The following is a 17,948-nucleotide window of genomic DNA, read 5'->3' as shown; positions in this document are numbered from 1 at the left end:
TCAACTCTTAGTGTTAAATGTGATCTGTATAATAATCCAATGTTATCATGGAATAATATTATCATCAATAAATTGCTCTAAAAATTAGATTAAGATTAATTACGGTTCATAAGAGCTTGTTGCTAGGCCTACATGAATAAAGTATATTTTGAATTTGAATTTGAATTTAGGTCTGTATCGAAAGGTAAATTTGCTAAGTGCATAAAAATTGTCATCGTAATGGTAGGAAGTTCTGTGATACATGCGGTGCCACGTCAACATCTGATTACATGCTTACAAGCACGTCTTACGTTTCTAACAAAATAAAATAAACAAGCCGCAATTGCGACGTGGCGTGTTTTTTCGGAAAGTAGCGGTAAAGGGATCATTACGTAGGCAAATGGTGCTTTTTGAGTGATGGAATCCATTTTGTTCTATGAGTGTTTTCATAGACGTGGGAAAATAACAAGCTACATGTACCTACTTGTACGTATCATTACATTATCTTAGTATAGTTTCCCAAATTATTCAGATCTCTAAAGCATACCACCTTTAAGGCCAAGGAATGGGAATAGTCAAGAATTTGTTATTATAGCTCGCCGATGTTCTGACTCCAATGTTTCAAACTGTATCTGCCTTTGTACATAAGGTCTATGTGGTGAAAACCGGCATAAAAAAAAAATTTGCAGGGAAGACCGTCATAGGGCAAGGTATTTGTATACGAACTTCGCTCAGATACAGTCAGAAAGGAAGAGCTTCACTCCTTCTGCTCTACCAACCTGGTAAATGGAGCAAAAGCGACGAAAGAGCTTGTCGGTCTTCCCTTATGGAAGATCTTCCCCACATTGATTTTATTTTGAATATAAATTACTCACCAGTGGCATTTTTTGCTTAATTTGTTCGCCATAACGTCATTTCCTGTGGTTACGCTGAAACGGAACGCATATTTCACGTTTCGTAGGTACTCTCTGACAATAGCTTTATATGCCTAAGATTAAACAGTCCGTCAATGTCCATTTGTTTTAATAAGATTGTTGCACGTCATATGATATGATAAAAAACAGTGGCGCAAACGAGTAACTCGGTATCTTAATACTTACTCGTAGGTTCCCGTTTAAGCATTTTATTACCAAAAAACACGTACAAAATGGCATGGACATATTTGTCACTCATGAAGTCATGAAAGAACATCAATTACTCTAAAGCTAAAAGACACAGACATGTTTGTTTAGAAGCTGCACACATAGGGTACCTACCTAGTTAAATTGTAACTGCAGGCCACATGGCTATTGTTATGTGCGAAGTGCTTGATAGGGAAAGACGAGTGACGCCAACCTACGTAGGTACGGCGTGGGAAAAATGTAAGCTTGCTTGACACGACATCTTTATGCAACGTGACTTCCTTCGACTGTCAGATAACCGAATCTCGGAAAAACGCACGTCATTTTGAAATCATAACCGTCTTAGGTACAATAGAGACTTCCTTATACCAATATCAACGACTAATTATGCCCCAATAACGTCCCTAGACTCAATTAACATTTTCGACTCATAAATGGGTCCTAATTATAGTTGTTTTAAAAATGATAGGTATTATTCCGAACTTTGTAGATAACTGACGTATCTCATAGCCACCCGAGCACTGCCACAGTCATGTGAAGGTCGAATAGTTAAATTACTTCATTGCCCTTTAGATCCTTAATTGTTTCTTCCTGATCTACAATTTTATGCGCATACCACCACATTCTTTATAGTTGGTTGGTACGTCTATCCACGCATTCGTTGGCTGTAATCGAAAAAGGTGATAGATGAATTCCGCCCGTGCACCACACTTCGCTGCGCTCGCTGCTTTTATACGATCCGGTTTGTCTGCGGCTTCCAGTACCTAATATTGCCCGAGTAGGCGAGTATTTAGAATAACCAGTATAAAAGCACAATAAACTATAGTAAGCTGCAAAAGAACATACTTACCCATTTTATAAATGGAATTCATTCATTAAGTGGGTATGCACTTTTGAAGCTCATAAACCCACTCAAAAAGTACCTACATGGGTAAGTGTAAATGACCATATTAGCTTGAAATCATACATTACCCGAAAATATCCAAAAACCAAGTATTTTTCTAGAAACGTATACATTAAATCCAAAAACCAAGTTTAATTCTAGGAACGTATACATTTCATAAATAAAATACAGTCTGTCAGCATTTTTGTAGCAAAACGCATTCTCATTCTTGCCACTGTTCTTTGTAATCTAAGTTCTAACGTTTTGCCTGAGTATTAGTATATTCGACTCATCTATTCTTCGAAAGCGATTAGAATACGCCAGAAATTCTTCCTCGCCTCAGATTTATCCATCAAGTCCACTATCTGATATCGGCATGTGTGTAGTAAATTACGTCTTATCTTCAATGCGCGCTCAAGGTACGAAATCAACATTAGGAGAGCGAGCGCTAACCTGAAATTTTGCTTGAAAGAGATATGCGTTTAGATACTCGTAAGTTCGTGTTATAGCGATAAGGTAAGTATTAGAGAGAGAGCTTGAGAAATTACTGTTTTATTTAGTTAAAAAATGAATAATATACTCTGTCAGGCAATTTCCGTCAGTATAGTAGAAAAGAGCTGCTTTAAAAACTGTAGGCGCGATGGGTTATCATTCCATAGAAAATTTGAATTTCGAGCCTTTTTCTACTGACCAACTTGTTTAACCGGCTATATTGATATTTTTTATTCAAGTGAACAAACACGGTGATAATTCATTATCAGTGTTATGCAAAATATCATTAATAGTTTTATCATTATAGTCTAATCATTAGTACTCAGTAGCAACGTGGTTTTATCTTTTTGATTAAACATTATCATAACAAAGATTTGTGCATTAAATTACAAAATTTACCACATTCGTAAAGATGAGTGTTTTCCATGTCGACAATATGTACTGTTGTAGTTTTTCAAAGAAGTAGGTGAGCCTGAGGAGAGGCTAGGTGAATAAATTCTAAATTCAACGACAGCTGCACTATTGTTCATTTCACTATGGAAATTGACAATAATACCGACGCGTTCAGTACCAGTAGTGCAGCTGCGGTCAGAAATGGAATGTTACCCTAATTCTCTATGAAATACGAGCAGTTAGATGCTTACTAGAATACCCCGTATATCAGCCAGAGGACGTCCACTGCTGGACTTAGGCCTCCCCTAAAGAGTGCCACGATGACCGGTCTTACGCCACCCACATCCTTCCGACAGGACTTCCGAGACCTTTACTCAGTATTTTAGTCAGTAATGATGAAGTTTAATATTCATTCCCCATAATAATTAGGCTATTCAAATTATTTCATAACAAAAAACGTTTAAATAGCGTCCAGGTAGCCAAGCTTTACCGAGGCACGTCCTCTTATTTACGTGACCAATTTAAATATATTGCGTCGGTTCAATTTCTTTATGAACGCCAAAGTTCAAGAGGAACACTCGAGCTGAATTCTGAGAAGGAGGCCGTTTCTGTTTCAACGATTTGATAACAATAAGAATAATAAAGGAATAAGAATGAAGAGGTATTACGAAGAGTGAAAGAGAAGAGGATGACATTGAACACCATCAACAACAGACGGGGAAAAATGATTGGACATTTGTTACAGCACGACAACTTTAAAACCATCATAGAAGATAAAAGGAAAGAGAGGCAGGGGCAGACCAAGACGTAGCTATGTAGACCAAATAAAAGAAAAAGCTGGTGTCGTGTCGTATCAAGAGGTCAAAGATATGGCTTACGAGAGGGAGAAATGGAAAATACTCCACCGACAAGAGGCTACCTCTTAAATTGAAGAAGAAGAGGAATAAGAAACCATTTATTGCTACACAAAAAATAGTACAAGTTACAATTAATATAATAATAACATTAACAATTAGCATGTGTGACAAAAGGAATAGGTTTAGCATAAGCTGCGTCAGTAATTTCATTACAACATAACCGCGCAGCGCTGTTCTTTAGTCCGTCCCCCCTCCACTGAACCACATTGATAGGTATAATGTGGGTTTCAGAAATACCTAGAATAGAATGCATGCAAAATTTTAGTATACAAGATAAAAGCGCAAAAAGTAAAAATCTCTAGTTTTAACTATTATTTTTACAGTTTTCAAAGTTTGCATTTTGCAATTTGATATGGTTTTGTGATCTTGTCGTGTCATCGGGAATCTCACGCGCAACAATTAGTGCAAGCGAAATGCTTCCTTATTAGGCTACTCCCGATTGTTTCCATCTATTTAGCACTTGGTGCTCACGGTTCGCTGATCAAGGTCGTATCAAATTGTAAAACCATGTCAAATTGTTAAAACAGAATTGGCCTTCAGGATGATTTGTGTGATTTATCATTGTTTAAAAGACGTCCCTAATTGACTGTCCTTGTCACGTAAATGGTGACCTAATTTTGCATGTCATATTTTTTACATGCATCACCAATAAAGCTGGGTGGGACTGAATAAATATGATAGTATGCTATCTTTATCATAAACATGTATCGTGACTCATTCTAATATTTTATCTAATACCTGACGAGCCCTTGGTGACGTTTAAATTACTGGCTTGGTGGCGTTGGTATAGCTTCTGCCCGCGACTTCGTCTGCGTGGAATGATGATGATTGAGAAAATCTATCCTAAGTGGCTCCTTGGGCCTCAATCTCCATAGGTACTAAATTTAATTTCAATCGGTTTAGCGGTTTACTCATCATGAAGGGGTAACAGACAGAAAGAGTTACTTTCGCATTTATAGAGGTAGTACTTAGTAGGGATGGTGTCTGCATGTGAATAGTTATACCTACGAGTATGTAGTCACACCAAGTCGGACAAAGCAAATATGTGACGTCCCATGGGTAAAGGTACCTTATGGCGGTTGGCGCTTACGCTATTATTAACGCCGCTCCAATATTAATGCGGCGCTATGTGACGTAAGTGCCAGCCGCCATAAGGTACCTTTTACCGTGGAACGTCACATATTACAAACTTTGTAATATTTATGTAGGTGTATTAAGTAATGATAACAAGTTTTGGGTATTATAATATTGTCTATGTGGTTTTTTTCCCACATCTAACCAAAACAGCTTCCACTTAAACAACTTTTGAACAACTTACCTTACCAATTTACATTTAATTAACTCCCAAAATCTCACCAACATTTTCTTCCACAGGACCAAGACGAAGAAATCAAAAAACAGCTGCCAGTCGTGCCAAAATGCTGCGACAGCGGTCAGAACCTCACGTTCACAATGCAGGATGGGGCGGCGCGGTCAGTCTGCGCGCGGAGCAGCCTGACCTTCCAGCCTGTCTTTCACAAGGCCAACGAGTCTCACATCTGGAGCTATGACAGCAACGTGTTTGAGACCATCGTGGGAAACCCCTGCGCCTACGACAGGTATAGTTTAAATTTCGTGGCTTTTGGCTTTATCAATCTTTGGGTAATGGCTCCATCGATAGGGTCATCCTACACTAGCCTCTTTCGACCGCCGCCGTCACGTCAGTGTTATGGAAAATGGCGTCGCTGCGCTGTTGCGTCAACGTTGCGTCGAGAAGCAGCCATAGAGTTGACTAGACGCCGACGCTGAGGCCTGAGGCCGACGTGGGGTGGCCCCTAGGGCTCCAACCAGACGCGGTTAGAGGTAGAGAACACCCAATGCTTCCATCAAATATATGGTGACATCTCCAATGTCAAAAGCGTGTAGAGCATGACGTTCTTTTAGTAAAGTCAGCTTTTAGTTTAAATTTTCAGAATATGACTTGCCTTACCTTTTTCGTACAAAAGTTATTCTTAAGATATCTATTTATCTAACCAATCTAAGAGTTTGACGCAATTTTGATTTATTTATTGACTATTTATCACTTAGTTCTCGTGTTGTTCCTAAGTCTCATGTTTATTTTATGATACGAGTAAACTGTTAACATTTACTTCCCCTCCGAACATTCACATCATAATCTGTCAAACTGTAGGCATGTAAGTATCCGTATCAATACCCTTATTACATTACGTAATGCATTGCTCCACGAACTTCCCAAAACTTTTCTTCGCATACATGATTCGATCCCAAGAGGGAAAACTTCCAAATATCCCGATGGCAACATTATTAGCTAACGAACGCAGTTATATATCAGATATAGGAAGTAAGGCAATAAAAACGCCATATTTAGACGATTTATGCTATAATAAGGGTCATACATGGTCATACTCAAATTCAGCTTTTAATTTGCTGCTCATTATGGTTAAGGAAAACTGATAATGTTTTGTAAAAGCAGTTTTGTTAAAACTGTGACATATTTACTGTGATATTCTTATAATTTTGCCATTTAAATAGCGCTGATACACTTATTGTACCCCTTGGGTTGCAAATGGTCATAAGCTAGGTACCCACCTCCAACCATCAAACACTTCAGCATACCATCGCTGAAGATAAAAGTAACTTCAAATATTTGAAAGCTATAACAGATCTCCTTCAGGTCTAATAATCAGGAGCAATGTACCTATTAGCGAAAATGGACACAATATTTATGACTTTCGGGGCGATTATTTCCAAAAGTATTTACTGAATTATAAAACGTTTTGAGATTCGACCTGCAATGTAACCTGATTCTTATACACAATAAAAACTTGGACCTTTGAAGATAAGCCAGTGTCTATGAACAACTATGTATTCAGGATCTCATTTTAATTTCCTTTACAGATACAAACTGGAACCAGATAAAATCAGCGAAGACGAGTTCTACCTTCTCGTCAACGGTTCCCTCTTCGTCCCATTCAGCAAGCCACCCTTACTCAGCACCAAAGACTTCTGCATGGAGACCTTTTACAATGAGTCTAATCCCGCGGGGGTCACGTTACCTTTGGTGTGTTTCTCTCAGCCTGTGGAAACGGCGAAGACTTCTACTACACTCATACTTTATGCAGTGGGTAAGTTGGGGGTTTCACTTGTTTTAAATTGTTTCCAATCATGATTGCGCCCGTGTTATTAGTGTACTCGATGTGATTTTAAGAGCATGAAATTGTTCGGTAATTGCTTTTGGTAAAGTGATAGCTGGATTTTACAAATAGCCACGGTGGAATGCTGGGTGTTGACTAAAGAATGGTTAAACGCGTTGGAAGATAAATTCTTCATTAGCTGCCCACTTTCCCTTTAGTTAATGACATAATATCACACTTTAAACAACACTATTGAGCTAAAACTCTCGAAGTAAAAAAACTCTAAAACTAAAAAATCTCGAGACGTCTTCGTCAGTCTGAAGTTCAACTAGAAATTCGAAAGTTGGGGGTTGAATATTTATCAAATTCATACTTTTAACGAGCAGAAAGTAAGAAAGTTTCTTTAAGTTTTACATGAATGAAGTATCTTTCCACGTGGAGTGCCTTTTGAAAGCATTACAGTGAAGTTTGATTTCTGTTCAGGGTTAGACTTGAAAGCTAATTAGAGTCGGACCAAGAAAAATTTGATAGCCCACGCAGTGTCAGTGTTATTTCTACGCCATAATTTCATAGAAGTTTGACGTTTAAAATAACACGTGCACTGTGTGGGCTATCAAATCCGCTGCAGACTTTTCTTGGTGTTACTCTACATACTTACAGTTTAAAAAAATAGTAACTGTCGCTGACTTGTTATCGCCTTTGCTTTGTAATTACGTCAAGTACTTACCTACAAGTGGGAGCCGACAATAGATAGATTTGCCCTATTAAAACGAAGATCGACCTTTATAGCGGCTCACGCACATACGTGTAATTAGGTACAGTCAGTAGCAATAGTTGCTAAGCAAGCGAGGTGTTCAAAATGCTCTTGACGCGACTTTATTGTAAAGAGAATAAGAGCGCGTCAATGTAATTTTGAACACCTCGCCGCTTAGCAACTTCTGCTGCTGACTGTACCTACACAAATTTCATATTAAAGGCCAAGGCCGCCCACGTGACTGACATTCTTGCGTGGTATATGCCGCAGGGAAATTTTCACTTGTAGGATGATAATGCCTGTGTAGATACTCGTAATTTCACAAGATTCGCTATTGCAAATAAGAGCGTTTTTCCTGTGAGTCCCGTTAAAGTTAATAATAAAGTATGTAAGATCACCGAACGGTAGTACGAGCATAAGCTGAAAGCCAAAATTGTTCTAAAAATACTGTTAAATCGATACACAAAAATGAGGGGAGAGGGAAACAATCACTTGAAGATGAAAAACACGTTTTTCAAGTTAAGGCCATCAGGTTTCAAGTCTGTGGCCATGAGTAAGCCCATTCATAATAATAATAATTTTTTTATTGTTTTGTAAGTGTTTTTATATTTTACTTTTATATTCATATTATAAAAACCCTAGCCTAAGAGAAATGATGAATAAAGATAATAATAAAAAGGCTATTGTAGTTATAAGGTATTATTTGTTTATGTTGTTGATTAAAGTAAGTTTTAGAAAAGACGAAAGAAAAAACAACCTACTAGAGTGCGAAACGTACGCGGGCAAAGCAGCTGCGGCTATATCTACTTTGATAATAAATAATTGCTGCTTAGAAATAGAATCAGAATATTCTTTTCACCACAACAGCTAGGAAAGGCTTACTTTGCACTTCAAAAACTGATAGCAAAGTTGCATTTTATTCACATGTGAGGCAAAGTATTCAAATGCAATTTTTGAGTTGTTTTCTTATGTTTGCTGGTAGAATTGACTTTTAAATGATGATTTTGGATGATAAATATTTAATAACATTAATTTGATATTGATTTGGCTTGATTTTGTTTGATATTTTACATTTAATAGTTGCTTCGGGTTGGTGTGGTGAAAAATTTTGTGATTTACTCGGGGGCTAATTTTGTTTAACCCTCGTGCTTTGAAACCCTCGCAACGCTCAAGATTCCATCTTTCGAACCCCTCGCTACGCTCGTGGTTCAATTTTGGAATCTTTCGCTTGCTCGGGTATCAATATTAGCACGAGCGGTTAAACAACAACTTTGCCCCCTTGTAAAACAAATAACTATTATTTGCTTAAAATATGGTACAGTCACCTGCAATAATATGTTACTGTTCGAAGTCAGCAAAAATATGTGACACGCTCTTATGGCTCTACAAATAAGATCGTGTCAGATATTTTTGCGGGCTTTGTTGTGTAACATATTATTGCAGGTGACTGTACAATGGTTATTTTGATGTTAACCTTTTTTGCAATAACCCCCGATTTATTCACAGGTTTACTAATCTCCGTGCCATTTCTGCTGGCAACGGCGTGCGTGTACACATTCATCACAGAGCTGCGAGACACGCATGGCAAGGCTCTGGCATGCCATTCTACATGTCTGGCAATAGCCTTCTCCTGTCTGGCGGCTACGCAACTGGCGGGCCATGCATTTCCTGCCTTAGCCTGTACTATCATGGGTAAATACTAAATACCCTGCTAAGGCCCACGGCCTTACCTATAGTACTTATTCAGTTCGATGAAATTTAAATCATATTCAATTGGAACACAGTCGCATTTGTTTTGTTTCGTTAAATTTTCAAACAAACCAAAATGAACTCTATTCCCTGCACTAAAGGTTTAAATTTCAGTGGCAAATTCTGGATTTTTATTTGTATGGCTGGGCCTTAGGAGGATATAGAATATCATTACTGAGTTGTTACACGAATAGCAACGCTCTGGCATGCCATTCTAAATGTTTGGCATTATCTTTCTTCTGTCTAGCTACCACGTAGTTGGCGGGCCATAAATAATAAATATTACCTATAGTAATTAAAACCAAAATATTACTTTGCTAATCCGCGTAAAAAAATAACGTGCTAGTCAATCAGTGCTAACCCGTTATACTTACTTGCGTATTTTTTGCATGCAATTAATTTTCCCACCCTCCCACCGCAAAAATAAATACGCAAATAAATATAACAAGCTGTTGACGGTCTGACGTCCGGCAACGGAATGACGTGTCCAGAATGGTCGGCCATATTTATACCTTGACCACTCCCCCTACTGTGCAAGTGTGAGTGAGATGGAAAAATTCGTAATAACGGCGATGACGCAACATTCAATTGTTCGTTAAGAATCATGCCCCTATTGTTGTACCTAATTATTTCCAGTTGTTCCAGAACACCCAAACGCAATCCCTTCTCGCAAACATGCAAAACATCAAAAGAATTCTTTACACAATATGAAATTTTAATCGACATGTGTAACAAATGTTCAACATTGTTATATGGTAATATTATTTGTTTGTTACAGCGTACCTCATCCAGTTTTCGTTCGTCTCCTGTTTTTTCTGGTTGAACGTTATGAGCTTCGATATTTTTCTAAATGTTAGGTAAGTTATTTAATTATATCATTATACGATACTTGATGACCACTTAAAAAATATTGAATGAAATACAGTGTTGCCAACCTTATTTTAAATGTCATCTCTGACTAATAAGTGAACCATAGACAATTTTTTTAAATTTTATCCATTCATTCATTCTTTTCCCGCCCGTACCCTCCATTGTTGCTACTTCTTGATTTAAAATATTTGTTAAATTTACAATTTTATTTCAAAGTAAGTGATTTGTCGTAGTAAAAGTATTGTATGCAACGTTGTTTAACTGAGTCAAAAAATATTCGCGGCGTCTTTATTAACAATTTTCGGCTTTGCCTCAAATTGTTACTCACGCCACTCGCCTTTTGTGACCTCTCTTAAACAACGGTTGCATAAAATACTATAAAAAAATTGCATTTTAAAATGGCGATCTCTTTCAGGCGATACCTAAACTCCTCTTTAAGCAGAAGAAGCATGCGTCGCCGCTTCGCGTGGTACTGCGCGTACGCGGTGGTGCTACCAGTGATCTTATTGGTGGTCACCATCAGTATGGAGCTGTCGCCGGCCGTGCCCAGCACTTATCTCAAGCCTAACTTCGGGGTTAAGGGCTGCTGGTTCAAAAGTAAGGAATACTTTCATATAAAACGGTTTACCAAATTACACGTTAGATGGCGCTGTAACGGGAGCGAAAATTTCTACATCGCGCTAATGAAATTTTTATTGGGATCGTATATAAGGGTTTGGAATGATTTTAAAGTATTGGCATTTTTGGTGACTGGTTGATTAATATATGCGGTACTGTGTCTACGTGATGGTCTACCGGTGATCTTATTGGTGGTCACCATCAGTATGGAGCTGTCGCCGGCCGTGCCCAGCACTTATCTCAAGCCTAACTTCGGGGTTAAGGGCTGCTGGTTCAAAAGTAAGGACTTCTTTCATATAAATTTACCAAATTACTCGTTAGATGGCGCTATACCGGGAGCAGCGATTTCTACATCGCGCTAATGAATTTTTTTGAGATCGTATATAAGGGTTTGGAATTATTTTTAAATTATTGTCATTTTTGGTGATTGGTTGTTTAATATATGCTGTACGTGATGGTTCTAACGGTGATCTTATTGGTGGTCACCATCAGTATGGAGCTGTCGCCGGCCGTGCCCAGCACTTATCTCAAGCCTAACTTCGGGGTTAAGGGCTGCTGGTTTTAAAGTAAGGAATTCCTTCATATAAAACGGTTTACCAAATTACACATTAGATGGCGCTGTACCGGGAGCAGCGATTTCTACATCGCACTAATGAATTTTTTATTGGATCGTATATAATATAAGGGTTTGGAATTATTTAAACTTCGCGAGATAAACTTTTGCTATCGAAATAATTCTACATTTTCACAGATTTGCTCAGGATTTTTTTATGAGACAAGACAGACCATTTTATTTTGCGATTTTCGAGTTTCAGTAAAAAAAGTCTGTCTGTAAAAAAATCCCGTAAATATCTGGCCTTATCTAAATAATGTCATTTATTTACGCGCGCACCCGAGCTGCATACATCGCCATTGTTAGTAGCTTGGTACGTGTATTCGGGTAATACCGAATGTCGGATAATTCCGAAATTCAGATAAAAATCACCCTTAATTCCATCATAATAAAAGTCTCTTTTCGGAATTATCCGACAGTTTTCGACATTCGGAATTACCGGAGTAAACCTTACCTACTTACGGGGCTAGCGTGTCTTTGAAATGTTTGGTATGTTTGTATTGGTGTGAAAAAGTCTGTGACAACTCTAGTCTTCTTGTACGGTGTCGGCATTTACGCAAACAAAGGCGTCGGTCCACTGTTACTTTTTACACTTGTGGTGTAACCTTACAATTTGTTTGCAGCGGACCAAGCAGCCCTACCCTACTTCTACGGGCCCGTGGCGGCCATCTTGCTCAGCAACCTCGTCATCTTCGTGTGCACGTCGCGCGCGTTCGCCAAACACTATGACAAACTGAAGGATATTACGCGTAAGTTCTCATAATTATTCAGTTATACTAGTCAGTAATACTAAAGAGAATAGATAGTATAGAGGGCTATTGCCAAAGTAAATTTTGTGGTCACGGTACATTTACTGCCATCTATCGACACACGATTAAAACTTAAAATAAATTCCATACCGACCCATGTACTTTCACTGATATGTGTTAAAATTGTTAAATATCAAACGGTGTCGTCAACGCCATCTAGCCGAGAATAGGCCAAAGGTGTGTGCGCTATCTATTCGAGAATGACTTTTTCTTGATTTCCCAGGCACGTTTTTTTCTTAGACTTTATTTATCTTATACGGAGTTATATATATCTCTGGTAATACTTATTATTTTTATTCACATCATTTTTTACGAAAGTACTAATAAAAGAGTCATGTCTTCATTTCAGAATGACTAACACAGAAAACATTTGCCGTGGGATTTCCCTAATGGCATTATTGTGTAAAATTGTGAAAATAGCGATTACTTATCACTTTGTTTGAAACATTACACAACACGATAACGTCGAAAAGTAAACATAGATTTTTCGCCGTTCGTGGTAATAATCACTAATAATTTTATTTACTTATCATTTTCGGTATTGGCATTTCCGGAAACCTCAAAATTATAGGAGTTAATGGTAAACAAATTTCAAATAAATATTTGCGCTTGAACTGCATTTCAAAATATCACTCGTTTTCTAGTAACTCACAACAACAGTTTATGTTCGATTGCGCATGGTAAGTACCTAAATATTTAGATGTCGATCGTAATTATATTATTACAGGCAGCACATATTTATTGTTCAGGGATAATGCGCAGATCATTTTGAACATCTCACCCTCTTTAACGATGTGGTAATTTCATATTAGTATCTCTTTTTACAAAGCGAAGATGGGACAAATATGATATACTTAGGTCATACTTATAATTCCTGGACTGGTCACTTAGAAAACATAAGTCGTCTCATATATCAGAATCCACAAACTTTCAGTATGGCCCACGTATACCACGTGACCCAAAATTCAACGATAAGCTGACACCAGAAGATGGACCTGCTCATGACTACTCGAGGAAAAAAAAAAATATCTCAATTTATCATAGAATTACAAGAAAAAATAAAAATCGACAGCCCTACAATTCCTTCCAATTATATGTCTACAATTTAATTTTTTTTTTTCAATTTTTTAAATTATATTTCCTCGAGTAGTCATGAGCAGGTCCATCTTCTGGTGCCAGCTTATCGTTGAATTTTGGGACACGTTGTATTATACACATCAAAATGCACTTACGAATGTATAATGCTATCATTGGCACTTGGTCCTGTAGGGATAAAATTGTTACGCTTAAAATCATGCCTAATTTTATACACAAGCTGTTAAAAGCCCACTTGAGTCAACTTTTCATTTTAAATATTGTATAATTTATAATTAATAGGTATAATTAGTTGCAAAATACCAGCAAGTTTTGTGATGAGGGAATTCTTACTTTTTGTGCCCATTAAGTACTCAGATTTTCAACAACTGAGGGATTAGTTTCAGCCATACTCAATATTTTTTTTATTAAGATGGTTGGCTCTTTATCATTTGTCACCATGCCTGTCACGTTCTAACAAATACGTAAGTGCGAAAGTGACGCATGGCATGACAGGTGATAAAAATGCGACCATGATACCGCTGCTGGATTAGATCAAGTTCCGTGTTGGTTCTTGATGGTGACAGTCCATTTCCAACGACAGTAGCACTAACATACATTTTACTATGGAAATTGACAATAACATCGACGCGTTCGTACTAGTAGTGCAGCTGCGGTCAGAAATGGCATGTTACCCTAAATTATGCTTTCTTGGTTTAGCACTAGACTTGGCCCATTCGGACTTCAGTACGACGGACGACTGGGTGCGCCTGGGCACGGTGTTAGGGCAGCCACTGGCTGTTTCAGAGCGCTCGCCCACGAGAGATAGCGGCGGGTTCACGCAGCGGTTAAAAAAGTATAGAAAAATGTAAGTATTTTACAATGTAGTGTTTTGTAAATATAAAATCAGTATTGGAACTTACTTACTGCCGTATTCGAACTTCAAGATATTCACAAGAGATGACACGTACTAGATCCATTCTAGATACGTTATAGTTTAGATATCAACTAGTTCTCTTTTGCAGCGCTATTCGGGCAACCAATGTCACTTTTACGTTAGATAGCGTAAGATATCTATTAGATGTGAATTGGATCTCTAAGTCATATCCTGAGGAAATCGTTCAAGAGTATCTCCAGAATCGCGCAAATGTCAAATTTGACAGGTTAGATCTTAAACATATCGTTATCGTATCTTGGTGATGTCTAAAAGATATCTAATAGATGTCTATTTCAAAATCCGAATCGGGCCCCTACTCTGTTGACTCAGCGACTCAAAATGAGACTTGGTCTCCGACACAAGACAGCGCCACTTTTCTCGGTTCTGTGCGACCTCTCGCCAGTTGTTGACTCGAAGTTGGTTGGAACATCATGAAATTGTCTACCTAAGTGTTATCCCGTAGACAAATTATCTGAAGACTGGCAGATCTTTACGGTTGTTCTTTTTTTGTCTCACAATGGATGTGTTAAAGTTTTATCGCAAATATAAAATAGCCAGCAAAACCTTACCTCGTTTCACATTTTTGTGTAATAACTCCGAGAACTTTTAAACAACTACAATGTTATGTCTGTTTTTTTTTTAATATTTTTAACTGCTCAATATGCCTTGTTACTAATGAGGACTGAGACCAGAGTTTTTGTGATCTTTTTGCATTTTCGAGAACAATTTTTTCTGCTCTAACAGCCAAGAGTTGATCCAACAATTTTGGCTACCACACGCTTAATATGAACTGTTAAAATCTTTATCTCCTTCTAGCTTCCGTACGAGCTGCTTGCTCTCCGTCATCATGGGTCTCTCCTGGGTGCTGGAGGTGGTGTCCTGGTGGGCGGGCGCAGGGTCCAGCTCCGTCTCCGTGTGGTCGGTGTTCGACATCATCAACGCTCTCCAGGGCGTCGTCATTTTTGCCATGTTCGTGCTGCAGCAGCCTGTGCGCTCCTACGTGAAGGTACCACGAGAAGATTATTCATTTATTTTATAGTGCTATCTCTGACATTGGCGCATATAGCACACCGACATCATCAATGCTCTCCAGGGCGTCGTCATTTTTGCCATGTTCGTGCTGCAGCAGCCTGTGCGCTCCTACGTGAAGGTATCACGAGAAGATCATTCATTTATTTTATAGTGCTATCTCTGACATTGGCGCATATAGCACACCGACATCATCAACGCTCTCCAGGGCGTCGTCATATTTGCCATGTTCGCGCTGCAACAGCCTATACGCTCCTACGTAAAGGTAGACCTTTCCCAACCTAGGTTTAGGTTGGCGTTAGATCTCTCCGTCATCATGGGTCTCTCCTGGGTGCTGGAGGTGGTGTCCTGGTGGGCGGGCGCAGGGTCCAGCTCCGTCTCCGTGTGGTCGGTGTTCGACATCATCAACGCTCTCCAGGGCGTCGTCATTTTTGCCATGTTCGTGCTGCAGCAGCCCGTACGCTCCTACGTGAAGGTACACCTTGTCCTACCTAGAGTTATATCTAAAATAATCTAAGTGATAACTACTAGCGCCATCTGTTATACTTGATATGTTAACTGTGTATGTGTCATTGTCTGTGACATTTAAAAGATTAAATTAGTCTCATTGCAATTGCTAAGTATTCTGCTCGTTTCATTTTACCTAGGTCTAGGTTGGCGTTAAAAACCCCCCACGCTAGCGTCTTTTGAGCGTCGCCGTCTAGGCATTGAACATCATAGAGCCACACCACACTAGCGTCTCCCGAGCGTCGGCGTTTAGTCAGTCTCTATGGCTGCTCGACGCAATGTTGGCGCAACTGCGCAGCGACGCCATTTTCCATGGCGCTGACTAGATGCCGACGCTCAAAAGACGCTAGTGTGGGTGGTCCATAGTATAACATATTATTTATTGGCTTTCAAATTTAGACCCCTAGGAGTTGAAGGGTAATTGATTCTATTATTTAAACTAATAATATTTAATTTCTAACATAGGCTGATAACTAGATAATATATATACTCAGATAGATAGAGATATAATCAGGTATACCCTTAGGCTAATTATACTTATCTGTTAGTGCTATTTCTAAATTACACACCTAACAACAATTCAAAAACACTTATGTTAATATAAACCATATTTACCTCAGTTCACCGAATTCAAATGCAAAAACAAGTAAGTATCAAGCATGACATAAGCATTCAAATTGTGAGGACGTCTTCTGTTAATAATTGCTTATCACACTTCAATAATCAACTTCTTATGGTAATTTTCATTTGTTCTTTTGCAATTACGTCGAATTAATGATTATAAAATACGGCAATGACTTCGCAGTGGACTTTAATTGTTGATCCATCTAGGGTTTACTACATTATATATCGAACATATATCATAGCGTAATTATTGAACAACTACATTAACTTGAACTTTGTGTGGTTCATCAATTGAGTCCGTGGCCGTATCTATTAATTTAATACCTACGTGTACATTGTTTCTTAGTTCTTAGAATTTTTTATGATGCTTGGTACTCTTTATTGATTCTTAGGTTTTTATTACTGGTATTAACATATTAATATAAAATGATTGCGTGCATTTATAAGTACAGTTTAAGTAGCACCCGTATTTAAAATCTTAGCGCATATGATAACAGGACTGGATAGATAGAAATGGTTATAAAACTTAATCCTGTCTCTTATCAACTAATAGGCAGTTACTATTAAATTTATGTTCCACATTCGATCCTCAGCATACTCGTTGCTTTAAGATAAAGATAGATCCAGCGTGTTTCTTGGGTTAGTTCGAGACATGCTTAATGAATATTCATCTGAGACGCAGTATACTTAATTCTAACTATAATATAGGAGCTATATTCTAAACAACATCATACAACTTTGCAGAAGAAGGTTTTACAACAATGCCGATAAGGATAGATAGCCGAAGTGCGAAAATTAGACTTTACTAGGAAAAAAAGTCCATTTTTTGTGAGGTCCACAGGAAATCCACATAAGTTACACTAAAAAAGTTTGTGAGCCATTTTATTAAAGCATTTTTTTGTCCACAGCTATCAAAGTTCTGCCAGTTCTGCCGACGAAGAAGGGACGGTTCAGAAGTGTCTGTGGTCAGTGCAAAGTGCAGCGTTGGCTCCGGCAGGAGAGACTTCGTGTAAAATGTGTATCTACTAGTTTAAGAACTGGAATGGTAATCTTTACCATGTCATTTATCGCGCCAATAAAAGCGACAGCCTCTACTCGTAGTCCATATCGCATTGATGGAAATATACTTATCGGTATGGGAGACAAGGGAGACATGCATCGCTACCAAATATGCCCGCCTTAAACTTGGTAACCGGTATTTGTCAAATAATTTCAACTAGTGAATGGTATCAACTGGCTGACAGATTCATCTGCTATTGGAATCAAAATGTATGGTTTACCGGTTTGTCGCATCAACTAGTAATCCGGCATGATGCTATTATCATGCCGCGATCAGAAAGGGATTAGAAATAACAGATTTCCATACACTTACGTCAAAATCAATATGGATTGACAGCTATCTCAATCCCTTTCTAATCGCGATTCAGTAATATAGTATTGACATG

At 38.3% G+C, this 17,948-nt stretch overlaps 1 protein-coding gene across 1 annotated transcript in view; it reads left to right on the top strand.

Moving 5' to 3' along the window:
* The window catches only part of LOC134669913 (probable G-protein coupled receptor Mth-like 14), a 129,817-nt gene extending 112,267 nt beyond the window's left edge, over positions 1–17,550 (top strand). Inside the window, exons 2-12 of the mRNA XM_063527530.1 lie at positions 5,160–5,383; positions 6,684–6,910; positions 9,180–9,365; positions 10,201–10,279; positions 10,708–10,889; positions 12,147–12,272; positions 14,127–14,274; positions 15,160–15,349; positions 15,410–15,493; positions 15,554–15,847; positions 17,412–17,550. Coding sequence (XP_063383600.1) covers positions 5,160–5,383; positions 6,684–6,910; positions 9,180–9,365; positions 10,201–10,279; positions 10,708–10,889; positions 12,147–12,272; positions 14,127–14,274; positions 15,160–15,349; positions 15,410–15,493; positions 15,554–15,847; positions 17,412–17,516 — 1,845 coding nt within the window. The 3' untranslated portion in view covers positions 17,517–17,550. The remainder of the gene's footprint in view (positions 1–5,159; positions 5,384–6,683; positions 6,911–9,179; positions 9,366–10,200; positions 10,280–10,707; positions 10,890–12,146; positions 12,273–14,126; positions 14,275–15,159; positions 15,350–15,409; positions 15,494–15,553; positions 15,848–17,411) is intronic.
* Positions 17,551–17,948: the final 398 nt, after the last annotated feature.

Source organism: Cydia fagiglandana, chromosome 13 (assembly GCF_963556715.1).
Source record: "Cydia fagiglandana chromosome 13, ilCydFagi1.1, whole genome shotgun sequence".
Classification (NCBI taxonomy): Eukaryota; Metazoa; Arthropoda; class Insecta; order Lepidoptera; family Tortricidae; genus Cydia; species Cydia fagiglandana.
This window is presented reverse-complemented; position numbering and strand designations above follow the sequence as displayed.